Source organism: Penicillium roqueforti (genome assembly GCF_015533775.1).
Source record: "Penicillium roqueforti strain LCP96 04111 chromosome Unknown scaffold_01, whole genome shotgun sequence".
NCBI classification, from domain to species: domain Eukaryota; kingdom Fungi; phylum Ascomycota; class Eurotiomycetes; order Eurotiales; family Aspergillaceae; genus Penicillium; species Penicillium roqueforti.
Window position 1 is genome coordinate 3,729,602 of NW_024067565.1, and position 19,762 is coordinate 3,749,363.

The following is a 19,762-nucleotide window of genomic DNA, read 5'->3' on the forward strand; positions in this document are numbered from 1 at the left end:
AACATCGAGGGCAGAAAGTTGTGGAACTGCGATGATCCTGGGCGATTTAGAGTCAATTAGGGTTGACGAGATTGGCTAGGTTGGCTCGGTTGACTTAGGGAGGCCTAGCCTGGAACTCAGAAGGGCACTCTACAGGATAGATAGGGTAGACGGGGAAAGTTTCCAGATCCAAGAGATTTGTTGAAGAAAAACAGACGGAAAGGCGACGTTGGCTTGAATCACGCAAGTGTAGTGGGATTGACGTTAGAGTCAACGAGTTAGCGGAGTCAAAGTCAGCAGGGGTCTCGCAGAATGAACCTGTTTCATGCAGATCTTCATGAATGCGAGTTAGCGTTGAATAATAAGTATTCTACGAACTCTTGTATGTATTCACGACAACCTATGGTGCCTCTACGCCGTACCCTAAGTCCCTTACATGTTCCATATCTAGAACATTGACTAACTATACAACTATAACTATGGAGATAATATAACTCCTAACTATAATAAATAGAAAATATCGCGCCAAGCCAGTTGTATATGACGCCATCAGCAGCGTATCTCGCGTACTCCCACAGCGCAACGGTCGACTCGTTTTCTTCAGATCACGGCAATTGGCAATGCACGCACGCAATTCGGCTATCACGTCATTCCCAATGCGACGCTTATCTCGTATACATACAATAAGAGTACGTACCTCGAACCTCCTCGGCTCGCTCGCTAAATTGATTGTATGATAACACAAAGTTGACACTTTTCTGATTGTCCCGCAAAAACCGCAAAACCCCGCAATGATGGCGCAATTCGTGTGCTCGGTTTGCTGGTGCCGAAATAGATATATATTGCCGGTGTAAACCCACTAGAAAAGATGAAGAAACATATCTGATCCGCAGAGGCAACATACACATACCTCGCAAACTCAAACATGGCTCCCTCCCTCACTGAGACAGTAGGCCTTCGCGCCCCGCCTGTTGCGCTTCCGCTCAAGGCGGACGGTGGTTTCAACAAGGAGAACTTGATCGGCTACAAGATTGAAAAGGATGTTGAGATTAAGGGCACAGACAAGGTGGCTCCTGTATCTTATCCGGAATATCTGCCTGTTTGGGACAACGAGACAGAAAGGTATATTGGCCTTGATGATGGCTTCCTAGGAATACCATATCTAATAGACATCTAGATATCCTCCTCTGACGCCCTTTGAGCACTACGACCACGGCAAAGACGCCGACCCCTCTTTCTCAGAACTGCTTCCCGAGGGAGTCCAAGTCGACCAGCTCACTCCCTTCATTGGCTCTGAGATCCACGGCGTGCAACTAAGCCAACTCTCCGACAAGGGCAAGGATCAATTGGCTCTGTATGTTGCACAGCGACGAGTCGTCGGTACGTGACAGCCCTTTTTTCCATCTCCATCTCCAAGCACGGATCTAACAAACCATCCAGCCTTCCGCGACCAAGACTTCGCATCCCTACCGATTCAAAAGGCCGTCGACTATGCCGGCTACTTTGGCCGACACCACATCCACCAGACCTCCGGTGCCCCCAAGGGATTCCCAGAGATCCACCTCGTCTTCCGCGGTGCCGACGACCGCACTGGCGAGACCTTCCTGAAGCAGCGCACCAACACTATCACATGGCACTCGGACGTCACCTTCGAGAAGCAGCCCCCCGGCACAACATTCCTGTATGCGCTCGACGGCCCCACCACCGGCGGCGACACCCTCTTCGCCGACATGGTCCAGGCATACAAGCGTCTGTCGCCTGGCTTCCGGGAACGTCTCCACGGATTGAAGGCCGTGCACTCCGGCCTCGAGCAGATCCACGCTAGTTTGAACGGTGGTGGTATTGCCCGCCGTGATCCTGTTTCATCGGAGCACCCCATTGTTCGCACTCACCCCGTTACTGGCGAGAAGGCGCTTTACGTGAACCCCCAGTGTAAGTCTGTCTCGACACTTTTGAATGATTGGGAAAGCTGACATGTCGCATAGTCACTCGTTACATTGTTGGATACAAGAAGGAGGAATCCGATAACCTTCTCAAGTTCCTGTACGACCACATTGCCTTGTCGCAGGATCTTCAGGCTCGTATTCGCTGGAAGGCTGGTACTGTTGTCGTTTGGGATGTAAGTTACAGCCTCAGCCTATTCTTTCAATGAGAACAAAAGCTAACCTTCGCAGAACCGTGTGGCTTGCCACTCTGCCGTTTTCGACTGGGAGGATGGCCAGCGCCGACACATTGCTCGTCTCACACCCCAGGCCGAGGCTCCCTATGAGACACCCTTTGAAGGTTAGATGGGGCGCTGGAAGCCTTCGAATTTAAAATAACACGTCGCTATGATAATCCCACAAATTGAGAAGAACATCAATGAATAATTTGAATATCATGCTTGCATTATCAGCGTAGACCTGTACAAACATAGTAATACGTCGGTAATCTCTCTTCCTCTGTGCCATACATACAAAAACCCAACAACTCAAGCCTTCTCGCGCCTGAACCGACTCAAAAGCCCAACATGCCACTCGTTAAAACGCCTAGCAGAGAGCGGGAGCATCTCGTTACTCTTAGTCAACGCCTGCGACATGGCTTCAAAGATCATAGACGGCAACTCCAACTCTTCCACCGACAACGGCGAAGGATTCCCGATTTCCGGATGGAGCAGCTCGTCCACATCAGGAGCCTCTTGGTAGAACACCTTCATCGCTTGCTGGGCCATGATACTATCGCCTGCGCTGGAATTCGAGTATCGCATGTCTGGGTTGAAGACCCACAGCTGTCAAGTAGAATATCCGTTAGTGTCATTTCTAGAATTTGATATGGCTCAAATTCGGGAGCGAATAGGAATGGAATAGAATATCACCTACCACGAGACCGCTCTTCTGGCCACAATGAACGACGAATCGTCGGGCGCTTTCTCTCTCGATCAATTCGAGGAGCTGTGCAGCGACGATTGTTTCTGTCGGGTGGACCTCCCACTTTGTAATGTCTGCATCGCTGGATGAATTCGTGTTCAGGGATACGTTGGCTTTCAGAAGTCGCCATCCCTTGGCGGTTGGATCTTCCATGCCGATAATGGAATTGCAGTTTGTGCAGTCGAGGGTTCGTTGTGGTGAGAGTTTAATGTTCGCTTTGTGCTCTTCATCATTGCCCTGGATTGCATGCTTGTCAGTACGTTGTACCTGAAACGCGAAATGAACTATTGCGTCGAATAATACTTGTAAATGAAGGAAAAAGCATTGCATTCAAGGTCAAGGTTATATAGAGCACATCATGCAAGGAAAAATAATATATGTAACTCTGGTAATCACGCCCGCTCCACTGCTTAGATAGCCGGCGCTGAAAATAGAGAACACCCTGAGTCGCAGAACAGGAAAAAGCGGCTCACACAAGTCCAGTATCGCAAACGAAAAGAGCGAAATCCATCTGGTTAGAGAGGATAACTACCCCCCGAATTTGTGATCCTGTTCCTGTGAGAGTACCACCTTCGCTTGAATTGCAGTACACAAGGTGCATTTCGTCCATCTTGGGCAATTGTATCGGAGGCCACCCCACTGATAACTGAGTGGTCCCCTTCTAAGTTGCCCGGTTCTGGGGATAAAAAGGGGGAAATGATGATGGGAAGAAGAGGGGATGTATAAATCTTACCTTTCTCAATCCTATGCAGTCTGTTTCAGCAAGGAGGAAAGTAGCAACATCAACAAAGACCGTCCCGGAAACAGCCACAACGTGGCTATCCGCACCATACCCTTTAGTCTGTGCGGTTTGGTCCTCAATCTCGAGCGCAGTGTCTTTCTCCTCTTTCTCGTGATCTGCATGGGGGTCAGGTTTGTGGCAATGCCAGAAATCCATCATTTCAGCCCAGTTCCCACTTGGAAGGTCTTTCCAGATCCACCCCGGGGTAGTTCCCTGATTAACCGACTCGGATATTAGCGAGGGATCAAGAAAAACCTGTTCACACTCTCGACAACGAATACGAGTCGAAGACGACATTTCATCTGCTGTCCAGGGTGTGAATTCATCAATTAGTTCATCCCGTGGCGCCAGCGCCTCGTCATTGGGATCGACCTGCATGCGGAAGGAATAATCATGGCTGGGGTTCCTGGTGCCACCGGGATAGTTGGTGCTACTGGAATCCCTGATGCCACTGGAATTCCTGGTGCGACTGGGATCCCTGGTATCACTGGGTTCCGATTTCGGTACTGGCCCAATGGGTGTTTCCAACACACGCCGGGATGCGGCGCTAACGCGCGCGGGCAGTTTGATTGTTTCTGTGACATGTTTAAATGGTTCTGGTAGGGAGACTGTGACTGCTTTTCTTGATTCTGAAAGTTGGATATCTGGTCGAATTCCGTCAAATTGTGTTGTCTCGGGAAGTGACACGTAAAGAGTTATCTGGCGGATGTTTGGTAGAAATTCTGCGTGTAGATAGAGGGGGATATCGGCATCCTGCATTGCAGATGTTGTACAAGCTCGAATGTGTGCCAGACAGGGATGGTGCTTGATGCCCCGTCAAAAGGATAAGACGAGAGAGGGTGAGCAACAGGGGTGATTATTTAGCAATCATGTGGAGCTGGAGTTTCTGACTGTCTAAGGCCATGAGAAACATGTCGCGCTTAGATTATTTGGACGTTAACTACGCCGCAGTGGTGGATGTCATGACCGCGTTTGTCAAATGCAAACAATGCAAACAACCTTGGGTACCTTGGGAGCCAACATCTACACGTGACCCCATGTATCGCTTCGTCGAAATGAAGAAACGATCATCTATCAATTTATTTTCTTCGATTATTCATTAAATCGTACATAAATTTGAGTTAAGTAGAGTATGAACAAAGCCTACAGATCATATCCGACAAAATTCCCTCCCCAACACTTGAACTCAGTCGCAAATCGCACAGCAGCCTTCAAGAAGAAGCTATCAGAATCGCCCCAAGTCGAGGCCAGTTCCTTCAGTGCTCGAGTGGTCTTGACAAAGTACACATCGGATGAAAATTCACCCTTGACAGCTTTCTCGGCAACCCATTTCCAGTCCTTTCCATTCAAGTCATAATTCCGGATTTGGTCCATTTTGATCTCGGGCCGCAGTTGCGCGACGTAGATGCCCACACAGATCAACCACCATTGGCGAAGAAGAGAGATTTGAAACTGGGGAGGAATTAAAGGCAACATGACACGGACCGCGTGGCTGGTTGCGAGGTTCATAGCGAAGAACCAATCGTAATTCCCGGCCGAATCTGCTGTCCCAACTAGCAATGCAGCTGCAAGCTCTTGGCTCTCGCGGAACTGTTCAATTGGATTGTCGATCTTCCATGCTTTCCAGTGCTTGAGAAGCACGGCGTTGTGGCTGACAAAAAGGGTATTGAGGTTGTCGTCGCCGGGAGTGGAAAAGAGGCCATCTAAGTCCTTATCTTTCCGGACCATGTCAAATATTTCAAAGAGTGACTTTGATTCATATTGTACCTCATTTTTCGAGAGTTTAGGGTCCTCCAGGGACTTGTATATGTCGTTGTGACAGGTTGCTGCAAGGCCGAGTGCCTCCATTGCAACTTCACGACTGTCCATTTCAAAGGCGTATGCAAGATGAATCAATGGCAATCCAACTAGACAGATGTTAGAGCGTGATCCCCCCGGAAAGCTGAAAACATACGAGAAGCCATTATAGAATCAAACATGGGCTCTTTGCCAGTATACAAGTATTCGGCCACAACTTCCTTCCAGTCATAGCTGCGGTGAACGACTTCATCTTCAAAAAAATCCACAAAGGCTCGATCAAATCTGGTTGGCGTTAGTGAGGGGTCCCAAGTTGGAAAGGCCCAGACAAGCCCAGCAACCCACCCTCGCCGTCCCAAATGACCTCGCCAATCAAGGGTAGTAATTTCTGCCGGTGAATCCTTCCATTTGACTAGACCAGACACTTCATGCTCGTATAGGCAGCCTAAAGTATCGGCATCTGCGCCTTGCAGAAAGGAGGAGCTCAAGAGCTGCAAGCAGGTCAATTTCATGGACTAACGAGTAATCCATACATAGGAAGCTAATGTTACTAATGTAATTCAAATGACTCACATGTATTAACTGATTAGGGAAGTTCCGACGGTCGAAGAGCGAGTTCTCGACATGGTTCAATTTTAGTAGGTGCTTGAATGCCCGAGCTGCCTTGTCTTCAGCTGTCTCGGTTTCATGGACGTGGACAGGGGGCAGATCGATCGCCTGAGTTGGCGTGGACGAGAACAGGCCAAGCGAAGGCAGTGATGGCCACCGAACAGTAAACATTTTGCTGATTAGTGAAGCTATGTGTAGGCGTTTGGATGGGATTGTTGGGAAAGCGTCACGTGAAGCAGAACGTCGTATGACGTAGGAAATTTAGGTTATCAATCTGGTGACTTCTGGTCACATGACCTGGTGAATCGGACGACTTCCAGCTACTCACCTTGCTTCAGATATACAAAAGCATTTTTTGATGAATCAGACGATTGGGTAAATCGATGCTTTCGGTATATTCCAGAAAATTGTATTATTTTACGACATATTACTATTTCTAGATGGGAAAGAGTGCCTGGATTGAGGGATATTCCATATGAAAATTCATGATTTTGCGCCATAATTTACATTGCATGCATATCCTGACCGTCTGAACCTTACGCCTTATGATGTTCAACCATTGGAATCGGCTGCTCCGGCTGAGCAGCAACCTCTCCTTGGAAGACTTCCATTTCAAGACGGGGACCGACGAAATTCTTGCGTCCATCTACCATCCACTGAATGAAAGAGATAATAAAGACAATACCAAATGCCGCAACACAATAATCTGTCACATCGAATTAGCTTTATGTTTTTGCATCAAAAAAAGAGAGTCAACTCACTCATGTTGCTACCAGTGGCAGGCAGCTCAGGGGGGAAGAGGAAGAGGATAGTAGTCAGAAGAATGTACGCCAGCGAGATCTGAGGTTTTGAGTTAGTAATAATTTCAGTGAACCGCAGGGAAAGGTATCATACGATGTTGATGGTCCAGCCAACAATTTCTGGCAGGACGAATGAGCGCTCCGGTAGCATTTTTCTTCCTCGGCAGCAGTTCACTGCAATTGGCATTCCATATGAAAGGCCGAGCAACACCACTGACGCTGAGACAATAGCATTGAAAGCACTTGGAGATGTTAGCAATATCCAGGGTGGAGTGTTATGCATATGCTTACCTGGATGAGCCCAAGAAGATACAACCGAATATGACCACGAGAGCCAGATTGAGATATAATGAGTTCAATGGGACGTTTAGTTTGGGGTGAACACGAGAGAAGAAGGGAGACGCAGGGAGACCGCCATCACTATAACTATATCAGTATAATGACCAAATTTGAAAGATGAACAATAACGTACCGCGCGAAGGCGTAGACCATACGACTGCTAGTAGTCATAATAGCGATTGCAGCGAATAAAGCGCAGACTAGGGGGAAGCTAGAAAGGTGTCAGTACAAGGAAGAGACAGGAGAGCAGTGACACCTACATCAAGAGACAGATAGCGCCTGCGTTGCTCGAAGTGGCATTCTTCAAGATTGCAAGCAGCGGGGTTGCAGCAGAATCAATAACTTCGTTGATATCGCCAGCCACAAAGAGCAGCACAATAAGGAAGATGGCTCCAGTAACGGTACCGATCACGACACAAGCAATCATGATCTTGGGCCCCTCAACCGAGGGATTGGGGATTTCTGTAATCCATTAGCCTCAGATCCATATCCAAGTGTAAACTCCTGGAAGTTACCTTCAATCATGTGGGCGACACCGTCAAAGCCGGTAACACCAAGACCACCTTGCAGAAGCTATGAATATGTTAGAGATGCTCATGAACTTTCGCACGAACGACATACCCCAAGCAACCACGCAATTCCATCAGGCCCTATAACAGTCAGTTTGAGAGCATAGTTAGATAATGATCGGTAAGACTTACAGCCTGTTTCGTTGATGAAGTCGGTGAAGACAAATCTGTTCATTGTCAGTGATTTAGTTCTAGGATTGTCGAGCAGACAAGACGTACTCTCCGGAATTATAGTTAGGCGAGGCACATGAAAGTACAGTAATGCAAATGATGGCAAATCCTGACAAAGACCAGATGACTGTGGGAATTAGTAAGAAGTCTCCGACAGCTCGGTATAGGGTATCTCACAAGCTGCCTTGGTGACATAGGGCATAATGTTGTTCATAAAGGCATTGACGAGGAAGGCAACGATATTGTAGCCGATGTAGATTAGGAATTGGTGCCAGCGCTGGGGGTTATAGCTCTGGATATGGAAGTTAGTCAAAGATATCAACGTTATAGCTCAGAATAACCTACCGGGTTCATGAGAGAGATCACACCCAGAATAAGCTGACTGCCCAAAAGACCAGCAGTTGCGACCAGCGCAACCCAGCCAGAGCAGTTGATCCAGCCAGTGATCCAGGAGAGAATTGGCATCCATTTTTTCCACGAAGTCACAGCGACCCAGTGATATTGGCCTCCGGCAGTGGGGTATGCAGAAAGAAACTCGGCTAGGGAAGTGGCCATGCACAAATTACAGATTCCGGCTGTAATAAGACCTATTGAGACTCGTGTCAGCTCTGGATTGAGAATCGACAGAGAGCCAGGCGGATACGTACCCCAGACAATACTAGTGCTTCCTCCCGAGGGTAAACTGAGAGACAAACTTGCCGATAAAGCAGTCCATGACTGTCAAATGTCAATTGTTGATTCTCATGGAACTTGGTTTCCGGGCGCGTCACGTACATTTAGAATGGCAAAAGCAAGGCCCAGCATTGAACTTCAAAACGAACAGACATTAGCACAATCAGGAATTCATGTTCACTTGCAGCACGTACATCAGCGAGTAATTTCGCTTCAGCTCCGACTTATGGCCCAGCTGGGCCAGCTGAGCCTCGTCGCTATTGTATTCTTCTTTGTCCATATCGAGTGCTGTGTATCACAAGCAACAAGTGATGGAAAGAAGAGGACAGGTAAGGAGGAACAAGGGTATTATTAAACCAGTCCCAGATTGCATGACCTGACAACGGAATTTCGAATATCAAATTCTCCAATCTTGCCGTTCTGCGCTACCGTTGGCTCCCCGCGGGGGAATACAGCGAGTACGGAGAAGTGTTAGGTAACGGATTTGGGGTTATAGAACATTAGCCAGGGCGGCGATAACCGGCCGTGCCTGTGACTGGCTGGGCGGACCGAGATCGGCAACTTCGGCCAGTCAGAGCTGTGAAGTCAATTAGCTACCAAGGCTTTTGGTCAATCGCGGACCGATGATCCATGGCTTGCGGCGGCAGCCCCAGTGCTTATGCCACGATCGGCGTGTCATTGGTCAATTGCCGACCCCACATTTATTGACTAGCGGGAAGAAGTCTAACTCGGGGAAATGGATAACTGCGAAAGGACATATCTGATATGCAGGATACATGAAGATAGATTGTTCTCGAAGATCCGGTCCAACACTCTCGACTTTTACTGTTTCTAGAGGCTTTTACGGCTTTTGCCCCCTGTTTCAGTGAACCGGATCGAGACGTTGAGGTTGAGCTATGTGGAGCGGTGGGCCGTAAACCTTCCAAGGTTATCTCTCGAGACAAATACTCCTATGTAAAGATATCTCTTGTCTTCACTGAGTGGACTCCTTTCACCATGTGGCATGCTTTCTTATCCGATCGTCCATCAGGACGTACCCGCAGAGGCGAAGTGTGGGCCGTTGACCTTGATCTTATTCCAATGTGCTCCGAGCGTATCATCCAGAAAGAAGATAATTATGAGAATCGAAGGATTCATTTACATAAAACGAAGAAGAGCAAATTTACTAACTAGTTAACTAGAATTTGTATTGATTTGTCACTTCCATTATCCCGAGAATGTACCGGGTACAAAGTAGTACGTGCATTGTTCAATCCCAAACCACGTCTTGACATCATCCATGGAAATCCAATCCTCAGAATTTCCAACCTCTCATTGTTCAAATGACAAATCATGGCTGGTCTCAACAAACATGGCCAGGCAAACAACCCAGGACCCCCTTGACCCAGTGTTCCTCCAACTCCCCTGTCCGTTACAGCCAACAGTCTCAAACTTAATGAGGCCTCTCTGGCATCAGTTCTTGCATTCAGGGGGATAGAGCCACCTGTGGCTACATATTCTGACCCTCAGCATGCAGCAGGAACCAACCCCCAATGCACTCGGTTCGAACATGCTCAACCATCTCGGCCATGGTCCGCACATGAAAGGCGCGACGGAAGATCTCGAAGGATCGCTCATACTTGTCGAGAGCAGGATCAAGTTGCATCATCTCCATGTGGGTGTTGGAAATGGTCTCCATTTGGGGGTGCGTGAGCATGGCAGTGCAACCACGGCACGCGTAAAGAATTTTGCGCGTATTGTTTCGATTGACGACAGGCACCCGGCAGGAAACTTCATGGTGGAAAGCATGCAGATTGCAGTTTCCCAACGAGATGAGGAAACGCATCTTGACAGCGTTAGGGGTGTCCAGGGAAACAGCGCGATAAATATCATGCTGGTTTACGACCGTGAATTCGTCATCGGAACCATCTTCGTCGTATTCGTTGGCTTCGTCGTCGTCAGAACCGAACAGGCCCTCCGCAGCACGCTTGATGGCCTTGCGGGAGCCATGGATTTCCAGGGCTCTGGTCAGCGCCACCTTGACAGGAATAACCCAGGCACCAAGATCACCCAAATCCATGTCATCCTCATCCTTGCCCAGGCGCGGCAGGAACACGGTTTCGGGACCAATCAGATCGGGCAGGTCAAGGCCAAAGATCATTGCTGCGCGCTCCAAGGGGAGGCACCAGTATGCATGGTTGTTGTGCACGCATGGGTGGCAGATACGCTCCATGGTAGGAAGGTAGAGCTGGACAGTCGAGTTGCCACACATGACGCACTTCTCACGGATAATTGCCTCTTTCAGGTCGTGAATGCTCCAGATCTTAAGGCTCTGGATGTTCATGAGAATCTTCGGCAGGCCGGGGGCCCACTGCCGCAGGAGGGAAACCGCGCTTTTCTGCACATAGTGATTGGCGATGCGGTTGACGTATGACAGGCTGATAGCACTAGGCAGGTCGAGTTTGTTGATGATCATGTCTACGACTTCGTTCGGGAGACGACTGATCATTCCCAGGTCCGCAGTAGCGGTCCCCTTGGGTTTGATGGCCACTGGAACAGGCCGGACCTCGACATCAACGATGCCAGTTTCCAGGCTGCGGGGGCTGTTTCCAAGGATTGATAGCACCTTGGCAGCCTCCTGGTAGGTGGCAAAATCCTTTCCCCAGGCCAATTGCTCCGGTTCCAGCGTGATGGTTTGCATTGTAGCGAACCGCGCGTGCAAATCACAAGGAGGGCAATTTGTTGGGGAAAACGCGTTGCGCGTTAACGGATAAAAGAACTTTATCAGTGTTATGTCAGTGGCTGATGTGATGAACAAACACTGTAGGTATGATAAACGCGAACCTGATGAAAACAACAACCAACGCGCGGGTTGAGAAGGATGGAGTGGGAAGGGAGATGTGAAGAGGAAAGGGAAAAGTAACAACAAGAAGGCACAAGAAGAAAGAGACACAACCCCCCAGTTTATGGACTGAAGGGAATGGGAAAGTACGGGAACTGCCTGGCGTAACAAACACAATACCAGTACCTAGGGCACTTTACGATGTTTGTTCACATACTCTATTTCTCAGTTAAAGCTTTCAGTAAGCTTGTGCTCGTAGAAGGCCTCCAGCTCGACCTTCCATACATGCACTCTCATCTACTTGAGGATATAAAAGTGAGTCTACTAGGAAGATCAGTCCAAATAAGTCTAACGTCACTACCAAAGACAAAGTTACAACTGACTAGTGCTTCAATACTTCCGGAGAACAAAAGGTTATCCTGTTTCATTCATTGATGTCTGGTAGGAAACTTCACTACATCATGATAGAGGAAATGTCTGGCCTGCCAGTCCACCGGGGATATCACCAGAGCTGACAGCTGGTGGGCTGGGATAGACAGTAGTCTATGAATGCATCTATCAAAGAGATATCCTAGATCTAGTGTAATCTACATAGCTAACATGGTTCAAAATGTCTCAGTTCTGATACCTCTTCGTCATTAGAATCAATGCAAGTCGTAGGACGTCACATAACAGTCCAAGTCTAATGCAATGATACACTAAATAACATTGGTGAAAGTAGTGAATCATACTATCTAGAAATAAGGTACATATATCAAATTCTAACCATGTAGTACCTTGAGATACCCATGGTACTGTTAGTAGGCGCGCGGGTAATGCTAGCTTAATATCAACGGGTAACCTTAATTTGATATCCGGCCCACCAGGAACACGCGGTGTCACAGGGAACAACCTACCAACTTGAAATACTATACTCACAAAGATAACATTGTGATAGAAACCTAGAGATGTTGTAATGGCAGAGAAAATAATTAAAATGTACAGATGAACATAGGTATATCAAATCAGGATAGTAAATACAAAGGCCATCGGCCAGCTGGCACGTTAAAATATACAAACAGTGCCGGGCTTTCTATTCAACCTCCTCCATAGGGTTTTTCAAGTGATCAGTCCGAACGACGTAATCATCCTCGTCTTCATCATCTCGGGCATTGGCACCATCTGCCATATCCTCATCGTCACCATCAACAGATCCATCGGATTCCGCACCAGTGCGGGACTTTCCCTTTTTGCTAACGCTCTTTCCTTTGCCTTTGCTGCTGGTTGTTGACTGGCCGCTGCCACGGCGGACAAGGTTTCCTGGCCATTTATTCAGGCCTTTTATACGACCGTGGATGCTCCCGGTGGTGCTACTGGCACCATTTGTGGCAGGCTCTTCTGGAGTGGCTGAGCCGCCTTGGTGGAATGCCTCCATTGCCTCTGCGATTGTCTGTGGTGCGGTATGTGCGGAGTCTTGCTTTGACTTGTCTACTGCTTCGAAGGTTTGACGGATGCGCTCAAAGTGTTCGAGTTCCTTGGCACTGCGAGGAGTTAGTATCATGGTATGTCATGAAAAAGAGACAAGAGAGGAAAGAGGGTGAGTGATGGACACATACCTGACACTTGGCACGAGCTCTCCTTGAGCAGAAAGGAAGTCCTCCTCGGTTACCGTCACATTCACATCCTCCTTTGTGGCGAGGTGGTCAAAGAACCAAGCGGTGCTGACGGGACCACCTGGCAGAGTCTTAATCTTCTCGTCAACCGCAGTGGCCTTTCGAGTGATGGCTTTCAGCATGGCATCCGAGCAGAGTGCATACAGATCAGCACCGGTATAAGTTAGAGGAAGCTGTTCCGCAACGCGGTCAAGCGAGACATCGGGGCTGAGGGCGAACTTTCGCGTCAAGGCCTCGAGGATAGTCGCTTGCTTCCTATGTGTATCTGACACACCCAGGTAGAGCATCTTGTCGAAGCGACCAGGGCGGAGAAGTGCAGTGTCAAGTAGATCGGGACGATTAGTCGCACCGATGACAAAAACTCCACCGCTATTCTCCTCGCCGCCGTTCATTCCATCCAGCTCTGCGAGCAGCTGACTAACAATACGGTCCATAACACCACCACTGTCTCCCTGGTTACCACGCTTGGGCGCAACAGAATCCAGTTCATCAAAGAACACAACGCAGGGTCGAGCATCCCGAGCGCGCTGGAATACCCGGCGCACGTTTGCCTCGGATTCACCGATGTACATGTTGAGCAGTTCGGGGCCCTTGACGGAGAAGAAGTTGAGAGAGAACTCGGTGGCAATGGCCTTGGCAAGCAGGGTCTTGCCGGTGCCGGGCGGGCCATAGAACAAGATACCACTGCGCTTCTTCATGCCCTTGGCGAAGAGTTCGGGCCGTTCAAGTGGCAACTGAATGGTCTCGACCAAGGCATCCTTAACATTAGTCAATCCACCAACATCATCCCAGCCAACATTTGGAATCTTAGGTGCACCGATCGAATCGGCAAAGTTCTTCCGCGCAGCTTCTACAGCAGCGTCAAAGTCTGCCTTGTTGACACCTCGTGCACCGTCGCCTCCTGCCAGCAGGATGTCTCTAACAAAGACGTCCGAGCCGGAAAGCTTTTTGCTAGCCTCGGCCAGACTTTCGAGGCGAGCTGTTCTCGCCCCGGCAGCTCGTTCCACCACATCAACCAGATCTCCTGCGACAAGAGCTGCGGTCTTCAGAGCAATGCTGCCCAGTTCCACGTCCGCAGACAGTCTGATACTGCGATCTGCGACGGCATTTCGTAAAATGCCTTCACGCTCTTTCTCCTCCGGTGCACCCATCTCGAACTCATGGGTGATGAGGCTGCGGATACCTTCGGGGATAGTTTCAACATCGGTGGTGGTGGCAATAACAACTCTCGCATCATTCAAGATATCACTCATTGCCGTGACGATACGATCAGCAGTTAGAACCTCGATATGTCTGATCAGTAGTGCGGTGCAGTTTGCTCCGCAGTGGAAAGCCCGTTCTGCTCGGGCTTTGAGATATGCCTCGGTCTTGACATCGCCACCATTCGCACCACCTTCTGTCAAGATGTCGTACGCATCAATGGGGAATGTGTGGAGGCCGATATCCGAGCACGCTCGAGTGGCGACGGTTGCCTTGCCGATGTGCCTTTGCTGGGATCTGAGGAGAATGAAGACGGGCTTCATTCCTAGCTGAATAGCCCGCGGGCTTGTGGCAGCAGATATCAGATCACGGATTCGCTGCTGCAATACAGGGATAAAGGACTGGGGTGGTTCGGCAACAATGCCATGAGGCGTTGTGACATCATGGACGTTCTTTGGGATTGTCTTCACGCCCAGCCAATACTCCCATCCGTTGTCCAGCACTCCGGGAACTCGGCTCACGTCACTCCCAGCCTGTACCATGCGCGTAGTCGCTGGATCAAGTACAGCGACTCCACCCCACTGATCTTCGCCTGTCTCCTCCAGCTCCTCTACAACAGTTGGGGCTACATGCCCGACACGGAACCAAGCGACGCCAATTTTGCGGGTTCCGGCATTATTTGCATTGGCACCTTGGCCTAGCCGGATGGTAATATCCTCCTCCTGACTGGCACTGTCACCGCCAGCGGTGCCAGAGAACACCGCTCTGCCGAGTCCTTCGTCCACGCTAATTCCGACCAAATCACCACTTTTAAGGATACGCCGGCGTGACTCAAAGTACTGTTTCAACCCCGCAAATAGTGCTGGCTGAAGGACCCGATCCATTGAGAGAGGAGTGGAAACCTTGAGCAACGTGACCTCTTTCGCCAAAGGCGGGTTTTTAGCAGCAGTGTTCTTCATGTGATGCAAAAGACCGGGTTTGGAGGAGCTATTAGGGGTAACGAAGGTCATGGGGGAAATCCGCAGGTACTTTGGATTTTCAATGTTACCAAGAAGCAACGGGGGAACGAAAACTGAAGGGGTTAAGCGGGTGGGTGCACGTTGTGAGATACTGGACCGGCGTTCACCTGAGTGATTAATAGCATACCGCGGCTTGGAGGACGGAAGACCCGAAAGACCAAAGATCTTAACTGGGCGCCAATCGCCTGAGTCTTCAGGGGAGTCGTTGAAACTTCCAAATTTGAGCGAGGCGAACATGTTCAGCTGCGGCTCCTCGGCGGCTTCGATTCTGACCCAATCGCCAGAGAAGCATCCAATCTTGGCAAGGGTGCTGATATCTACAAAGACAAAGGAGTCGACGTCTTCATCGTCGCGAGGCCGAGGGTGCAACACCTCATTTGGGACTTTCTGCAAGAGTCCCTCCACCTTGAAAGTCTTGCCTCCACCACGGCCAGGGCGCAGGGTGGCCGATGTGAAATTCGACGCCACAGACCCGGGGGTATGGATTCCATCTAATCGTCGACCGCCGGCTCTAGGAGTCGCCGAAGTCAAGGAAGACATCACCCCCGATGATGGCTGTGGGAGTTCAGGTGCACTAAGAGAAATCATGTCGTCTAGAGAATCATCCGAGGAGTCACTCATAGATCCTGCTGACCCCTCCGTATCTGACTCCTCAGCAGCTGATGTTACCTCCATTTCTGTCCCACTTTCACCAGGTTTATCCTCGGCTGCAGAGTAGAATTGTTCATTTGAAGTGTCGTCAGCTTCGTCCTCGGCCACTTGCTTCAGAAGCGCAGACCTGGAAGGCACAGTTTGTGGAGCGCGGAGTCCTTGAGGGCGAGCCTGGACAAGCACAATCTTTGTGGTCGGCATCAACAAACCTTGCGAAACGGGCTCGCAGAATGAGATCCGCGCAGGCGGTGGTGGCGCATAAGTTATGGGATGAGAAGGGAGTGGCAGGGGTAGCACGTCTCCGATATGTACAATGCGCTGAGCCCCCAATGCTTCACGGACTGCAGCAGTGAGACGCTGTTCGGCATCCCTTTTCGAATACTTCTTGGCTTCTACCGACCTCCCCGTTTTCCCCCAAAGTCCATTCGGCCCCGCATTCGTAAATCCACCACCAAATTTACTCTGAACATCATCGTGATTGCGCAGAAGATGTCGCTCAACAGTTACAAAGATTGTATCGAGGTGAATCGGGGCGACATCCAGAATCCGAATCTCTACGGAACGTTGTGCCTGCAGGGAGTTGCGTGACGAGTCAACTTTCCCCAGAGCTTGGAGGAAAGGCTGGAGTGAATCTGCTGATTCAGGAAACAGAACTGTCGATTGTGACATTGGAACTGGCGCTCTCTCTGTGGGCTGAATGCGCACAGGGAGTATCGTCCAGGTCTGATCTTCCACGGAGGTATAAGTCGGCGTATGTGGGGCAATTGCAACATAAAGCACTCCATCGTCGGAAGTCGTGACATCTGATCAGAGCAAGACGAGCCGGTTAACACTATTATCGAGAACAGTGAACAGGGCTTCACACTCACCTTGGAGGGCCTGCTGCTGGAAGAGGTCATTCGCAAGCTCCTCGGACAATATGCCGACCTTCCCGCGCAGCTGGGGATCTAGCGCTAAACGTGCTGCGATGGGTGCCTTGTTGTTCAATCGCCGCTTTCCGGCTCTTCTTCTCCGTTGTCGAGGCCGCTGGGAGCTCTGTCCATACTGTTCGAAGTCCATGGGTGCGGTGTCTTGTCCGGTTGCCGTCGGTAAAATGAAGCGGGGAGATAGGAGATGTGGACGGAAGGCAATCACAAATTCAGCTGTTTAATACGCGCATATGAGACGATTCCCTACAGAACCCCGCGCCAGATTTAGCGAATTACTGGGGAAGAAGACGAGGTTCGCCGGATTCAGAATCCGGGGGAAATCAACACGCGGGCATCTCGGTACCGCCCGCAATTCTGCCATATTCCGAAGCCGAGGTCCAATCGGTCAAGTATATGTATGGGTAGGACATATATGCATGAATAGAAAGGATATATGTATTACTGTTCTGCTACACTTCCATTCAATCAGCAATATGGTCCCAATGGTATTCGAGAGTGTATGGCATTCAGTCTAACCCCAGTCGCAAGCGTGCCCTAACACCATTGGCTTTTATCTGCTTGTGATAGTTCCCCAGCTCTGGAGCTCCAAATGGCTGACATCATTCGGGCTAGGATCAAATTGACTCCCGAGGTCTTTATCCTCTGAACGAAGAGATGAGTTTAGAATTGAGGCCTTGTCCCTTTTTCTTGGCAAAATTTCGTCCCTTGGAAGTACGTCAACTCTCGCCATTGCCAAGGCAGACTCATTCGTAGAGGTTTTCTAGCAGGTATTGGTCATGACTAGTTATTTAACTAATCGTTAGGCAGTTGCATATCGAGTTCATAATTTCGCAGCCTGGAATATTTAGGACGGAAGTCAGGCCGGTGACGGGCGACCACGCCAAAGGTGATGTGGTGATGTAGGCGAGATACAATTCCGGGGGGAAAATGCGGTTGACTGATTGTTTCCCCGGGCGGCTTGGGTAGACTTTCATACCAATTCCATGGCCTAGTGCCATTGCAAAGTGAGGTCAGTTACAACGTAAGATAGCCATATACCATGAATGCACTCCGTACTCCGTAGTTGGCATATCAATGAACTATACTACAAGGGTGGCGTTGTCGGTCCTTTTAGAGATGCCAACTGTACCGTTGATTTCAGGTGTAGTAGCTTATAAAGTAAATAAGACGCTACAAAGTGGCTCAAGAATACATCGTCTCTTTGGAAAGCTGGTCCTTTTTGATAAACTGACAGGTAGGCTGTGCATGGGCAAAAAGGAGTCAGAAAAGGGCGAAGTTGAGGGGTCGATACGAGCAAAGAGTCTATTTCGTCCGATCAGCATAGCATCACAGGTAGAGAGCCGTATTCGTTTCAATCGGGCGAGTTTTCGTCCGACAAACGCAGGCTGAGCAGACCAACATTGGAATATTATTGGGTTACTCAAGACGGGTACAACAAGCGGTGATAAGAGGCTCAAGAGTGCGTATGCAGCTCGTATTTGGCAAGCATGACTGGACCAGAATGAGTCTTTGGATGAGCTGGCATATCGGCCTAAAAGTTAGTCGACGGTGTTCCCTTTTTGTTGGCTGTGTGACGACCCTCTTGATTACCAATTGGGGGCCAAGACCCTGAGCGTCATGTGCCCCATGCCAATAAGCATGGCCATGGTAATTTTCCCAGCCCAGACTTTTTATGGCCTGATCCCAGTAATAGGTGACGTAGACATGGAAGAAAATAAAGGTGCTGACTCCACCGGCTTTCACTGTACTTTGGATGAGGACGCGTAGGAAGAAATAAAAATGCTGCCTGGGGAGGTGAGGCTCTTTTGGAACGGAATTGTGGTCTTTCCGGCTGCCGAGTTTCCATTTTAAGACAGTGGAACCGGTGGAGAAACGGTACCGTACCCGCCGGGGGCCACGCGGGAGCCACCTCAAATGGCTGGCCTGTTTAATTACGGTTATTGGTTTACCATACAAACTTTTTCCACGGCCAATCACCGGCCGTAGAATGTGCTCAGCCTTCGCATTCTATACCAATTCGGTCTTAGCGCCTTCGTCTATCAGGCAGACATCCAACACGCAATGAGCCTCCGGTCCCTTCTCTTCCTTGATCCGCTTGTTCCCCCCGTCGTCTGTTGTTCGTGTTATTCTTCATTTCAAATCCTATTTGGCTATTCATCGCTGTCTTCAGTCTAAGGATCCTAAAGATTTCATATTTAGTGGGGCTGACCGCTTGGAACCCATCTTGGACGTTATATCTCAGGAACATTGGAATCCCATCAGTACTTCGAATTCGGCGAATTCATTTCACCCTAGGATATCGCAATCCTTGATTAAAATCCTTTTGAGCTGGTGTTCTTGATACGCTCTGTCTCAAACCCCGCTTTGAAGTTTTCCGACCCCGCGACACGTTGGATTGGAGTGCATGTTCTTCCAGAGGCTCTCATACGATCGCTATCGTGATAGATCTTCAGGGCCCTCATACCGGCTCAACCATTCGGCTTTAATCAACCCTGGTTGGGATCCAAGAGAGGTGGTGCTGTTATATACCAAAGAACGAAGATCATCCGCATCAAATCGAGGCTTGCATCTCTGACTCGACCGTACGTCACTTCGCTAATCATTTGGTCAACTCTCCGGTGAGTCATGCGATGCGCCAATCAGCCGCAATCCACTGTTCCTTTCCTGACCGAGAATGTATACTAAATTCTGGCCGACATAGTACTACGCCCAATAATGTCTTCTATTCAGACTGAGCCGACGCGGGTGCACCCCCGTCGTCGGCCGGGCTTAAACCGCGGTCTTCCCCCCGACTCGCCCCGCGCTTAAATGCACCGGAAAAAAGGAGAGGCATGACCATCCCCTACATCGACGCCCTCCCGCCAGCG

The 19,762-nt window shown here is 49.6% G+C and overlaps 7 protein-coding genes across 7 annotated transcripts; 1 reads left to right on the forward strand and 6 right to left on the reverse strand.

Moving 5' to 3' along the window:
* Positions 1 to 904: 904 nt before the first annotated feature.
* LCP9604111_462 (TauD/TfdA dioxygenase family protein) lies at positions 905 to 2,267 on the forward strand (the record flags this gene model as incomplete). Its single annotated transcript, XM_039068777.1, has 5 exons — positions 905 to 1,101; positions 1,157 to 1,359; positions 1,420 to 1,911; positions 1,965 to 2,098; positions 2,154 to 2,267. The coding sequence occupies 5 exons, from the start codon at positions 905 to 907 to the stop codon at positions 2,265 to 2,267; spliced, it is 1,140 nt and encodes a 379-aa protein (XP_038933010.1).
* Positions 2,268 to 2,449: 182 nt separating this feature from the next.
* On the reverse strand, positions 2,450 to 3,038 carry LCP9604111_463 (uncharacterized protein; the record flags this gene model as incomplete). The annotated part of the gene is made up of 2 exons (XM_039068778.1): positions 2,450 to 2,746; positions 2,838 to 3,038. The coding sequence occupies 2 exons, from the start codon at positions 3,036 to 3,038 to the stop codon at positions 2,450 to 2,452; spliced, it is 498 nt and encodes a 165-aa protein (XP_038933011.1).
* Positions 3,039 to 3,546: 508 nt separating this feature from the next.
* Positions 3,547 to 4,425, reverse strand: LCP9604111_464 (HECT-type E3 ubiquitin transferase; the record flags this gene model as incomplete). Its single annotated transcript, XM_039068779.1, has 2 exons — positions 3,547 to 3,561; positions 3,619 to 4,425. 2 exons carry the CDS (start codon positions 4,423 to 4,425, stop codon positions 3,547 to 3,549), a joined length of 822 nt encoding a protein of 273 aa, XP_038933012.1.
* A 384-nt stretch (positions 4,426 to 4,809) lies between these two features.
* LCP9604111_465 (questin oxidase family protein) lies at positions 4,810 to 6,243 on the reverse strand (the record flags this gene model as incomplete). The annotated part of the gene is made up of 4 exons (XM_039068780.1): positions 4,810 to 5,573; positions 5,621 to 5,748; positions 5,809 to 5,954; positions 6,037 to 6,243. 4 exons carry the CDS (start codon positions 6,241 to 6,243, stop codon positions 4,810 to 4,812), a joined length of 1,245 nt encoding a protein of 414 aa, XP_038933013.1.
* A 365-nt stretch (positions 6,244 to 6,608) lies between these two features.
* Positions 6,609 to 8,903, reverse strand: LCP9604111_466 (GABA permease GabA; the record flags this gene model as incomplete). Its single annotated transcript, XM_039068781.1, has 15 exons — positions 6,609 to 6,778; positions 6,834 to 6,912; positions 6,967 to 7,114; positions 7,164 to 7,292; positions 7,345 to 7,422; positions 7,472 to 7,673; positions 7,727 to 7,784; positions 7,833 to 7,861; positions 7,913 to 7,947; positions 8,000 to 8,078; positions 8,129 to 8,243; positions 8,297 to 8,538; positions 8,599 to 8,668; positions 8,726 to 8,759; positions 8,818 to 8,903. 15 exons carry the CDS (start codon positions 8,901 to 8,903, stop codon positions 6,609 to 6,611), a joined length of 1,554 nt encoding a protein of 517 aa, XP_038933014.1.
* Positions 8,904 to 10,112: 1,209 nt separating this feature from the next.
* On the reverse strand, positions 10,113 to 11,303 carry LCP9604111_467 (F-box protein; the record flags this gene model as incomplete). The annotated part of the gene is made up of 1 exon (XM_039068782.1): positions 10,113 to 11,303. One exon carries the CDS (start codon positions 11,301 to 11,303, stop codon positions 10,113 to 10,115), a length of 1,191 nt encoding a protein of 396 aa, XP_038933015.1.
* Positions 11,304 to 12,516: 1,213 nt separating this feature from the next.
* pex6 (AAA family ATPase peroxin 6) lies at positions 12,517 to 17,025 on the reverse strand (the record flags this gene model as incomplete). Its single annotated transcript, XM_039068783.1, has 3 exons — positions 12,517 to 12,964; positions 13,040 to 16,769; positions 16,836 to 17,025. The coding sequence occupies 3 exons, from the start codon at positions 17,023 to 17,025 to the stop codon at positions 12,517 to 12,519; spliced, it is 4,368 nt and encodes a 1,455-aa protein (XP_038933016.1).
* Between the last annotated feature and the right edge of the window lie 2,737 nt (positions 17,026 to 19,762).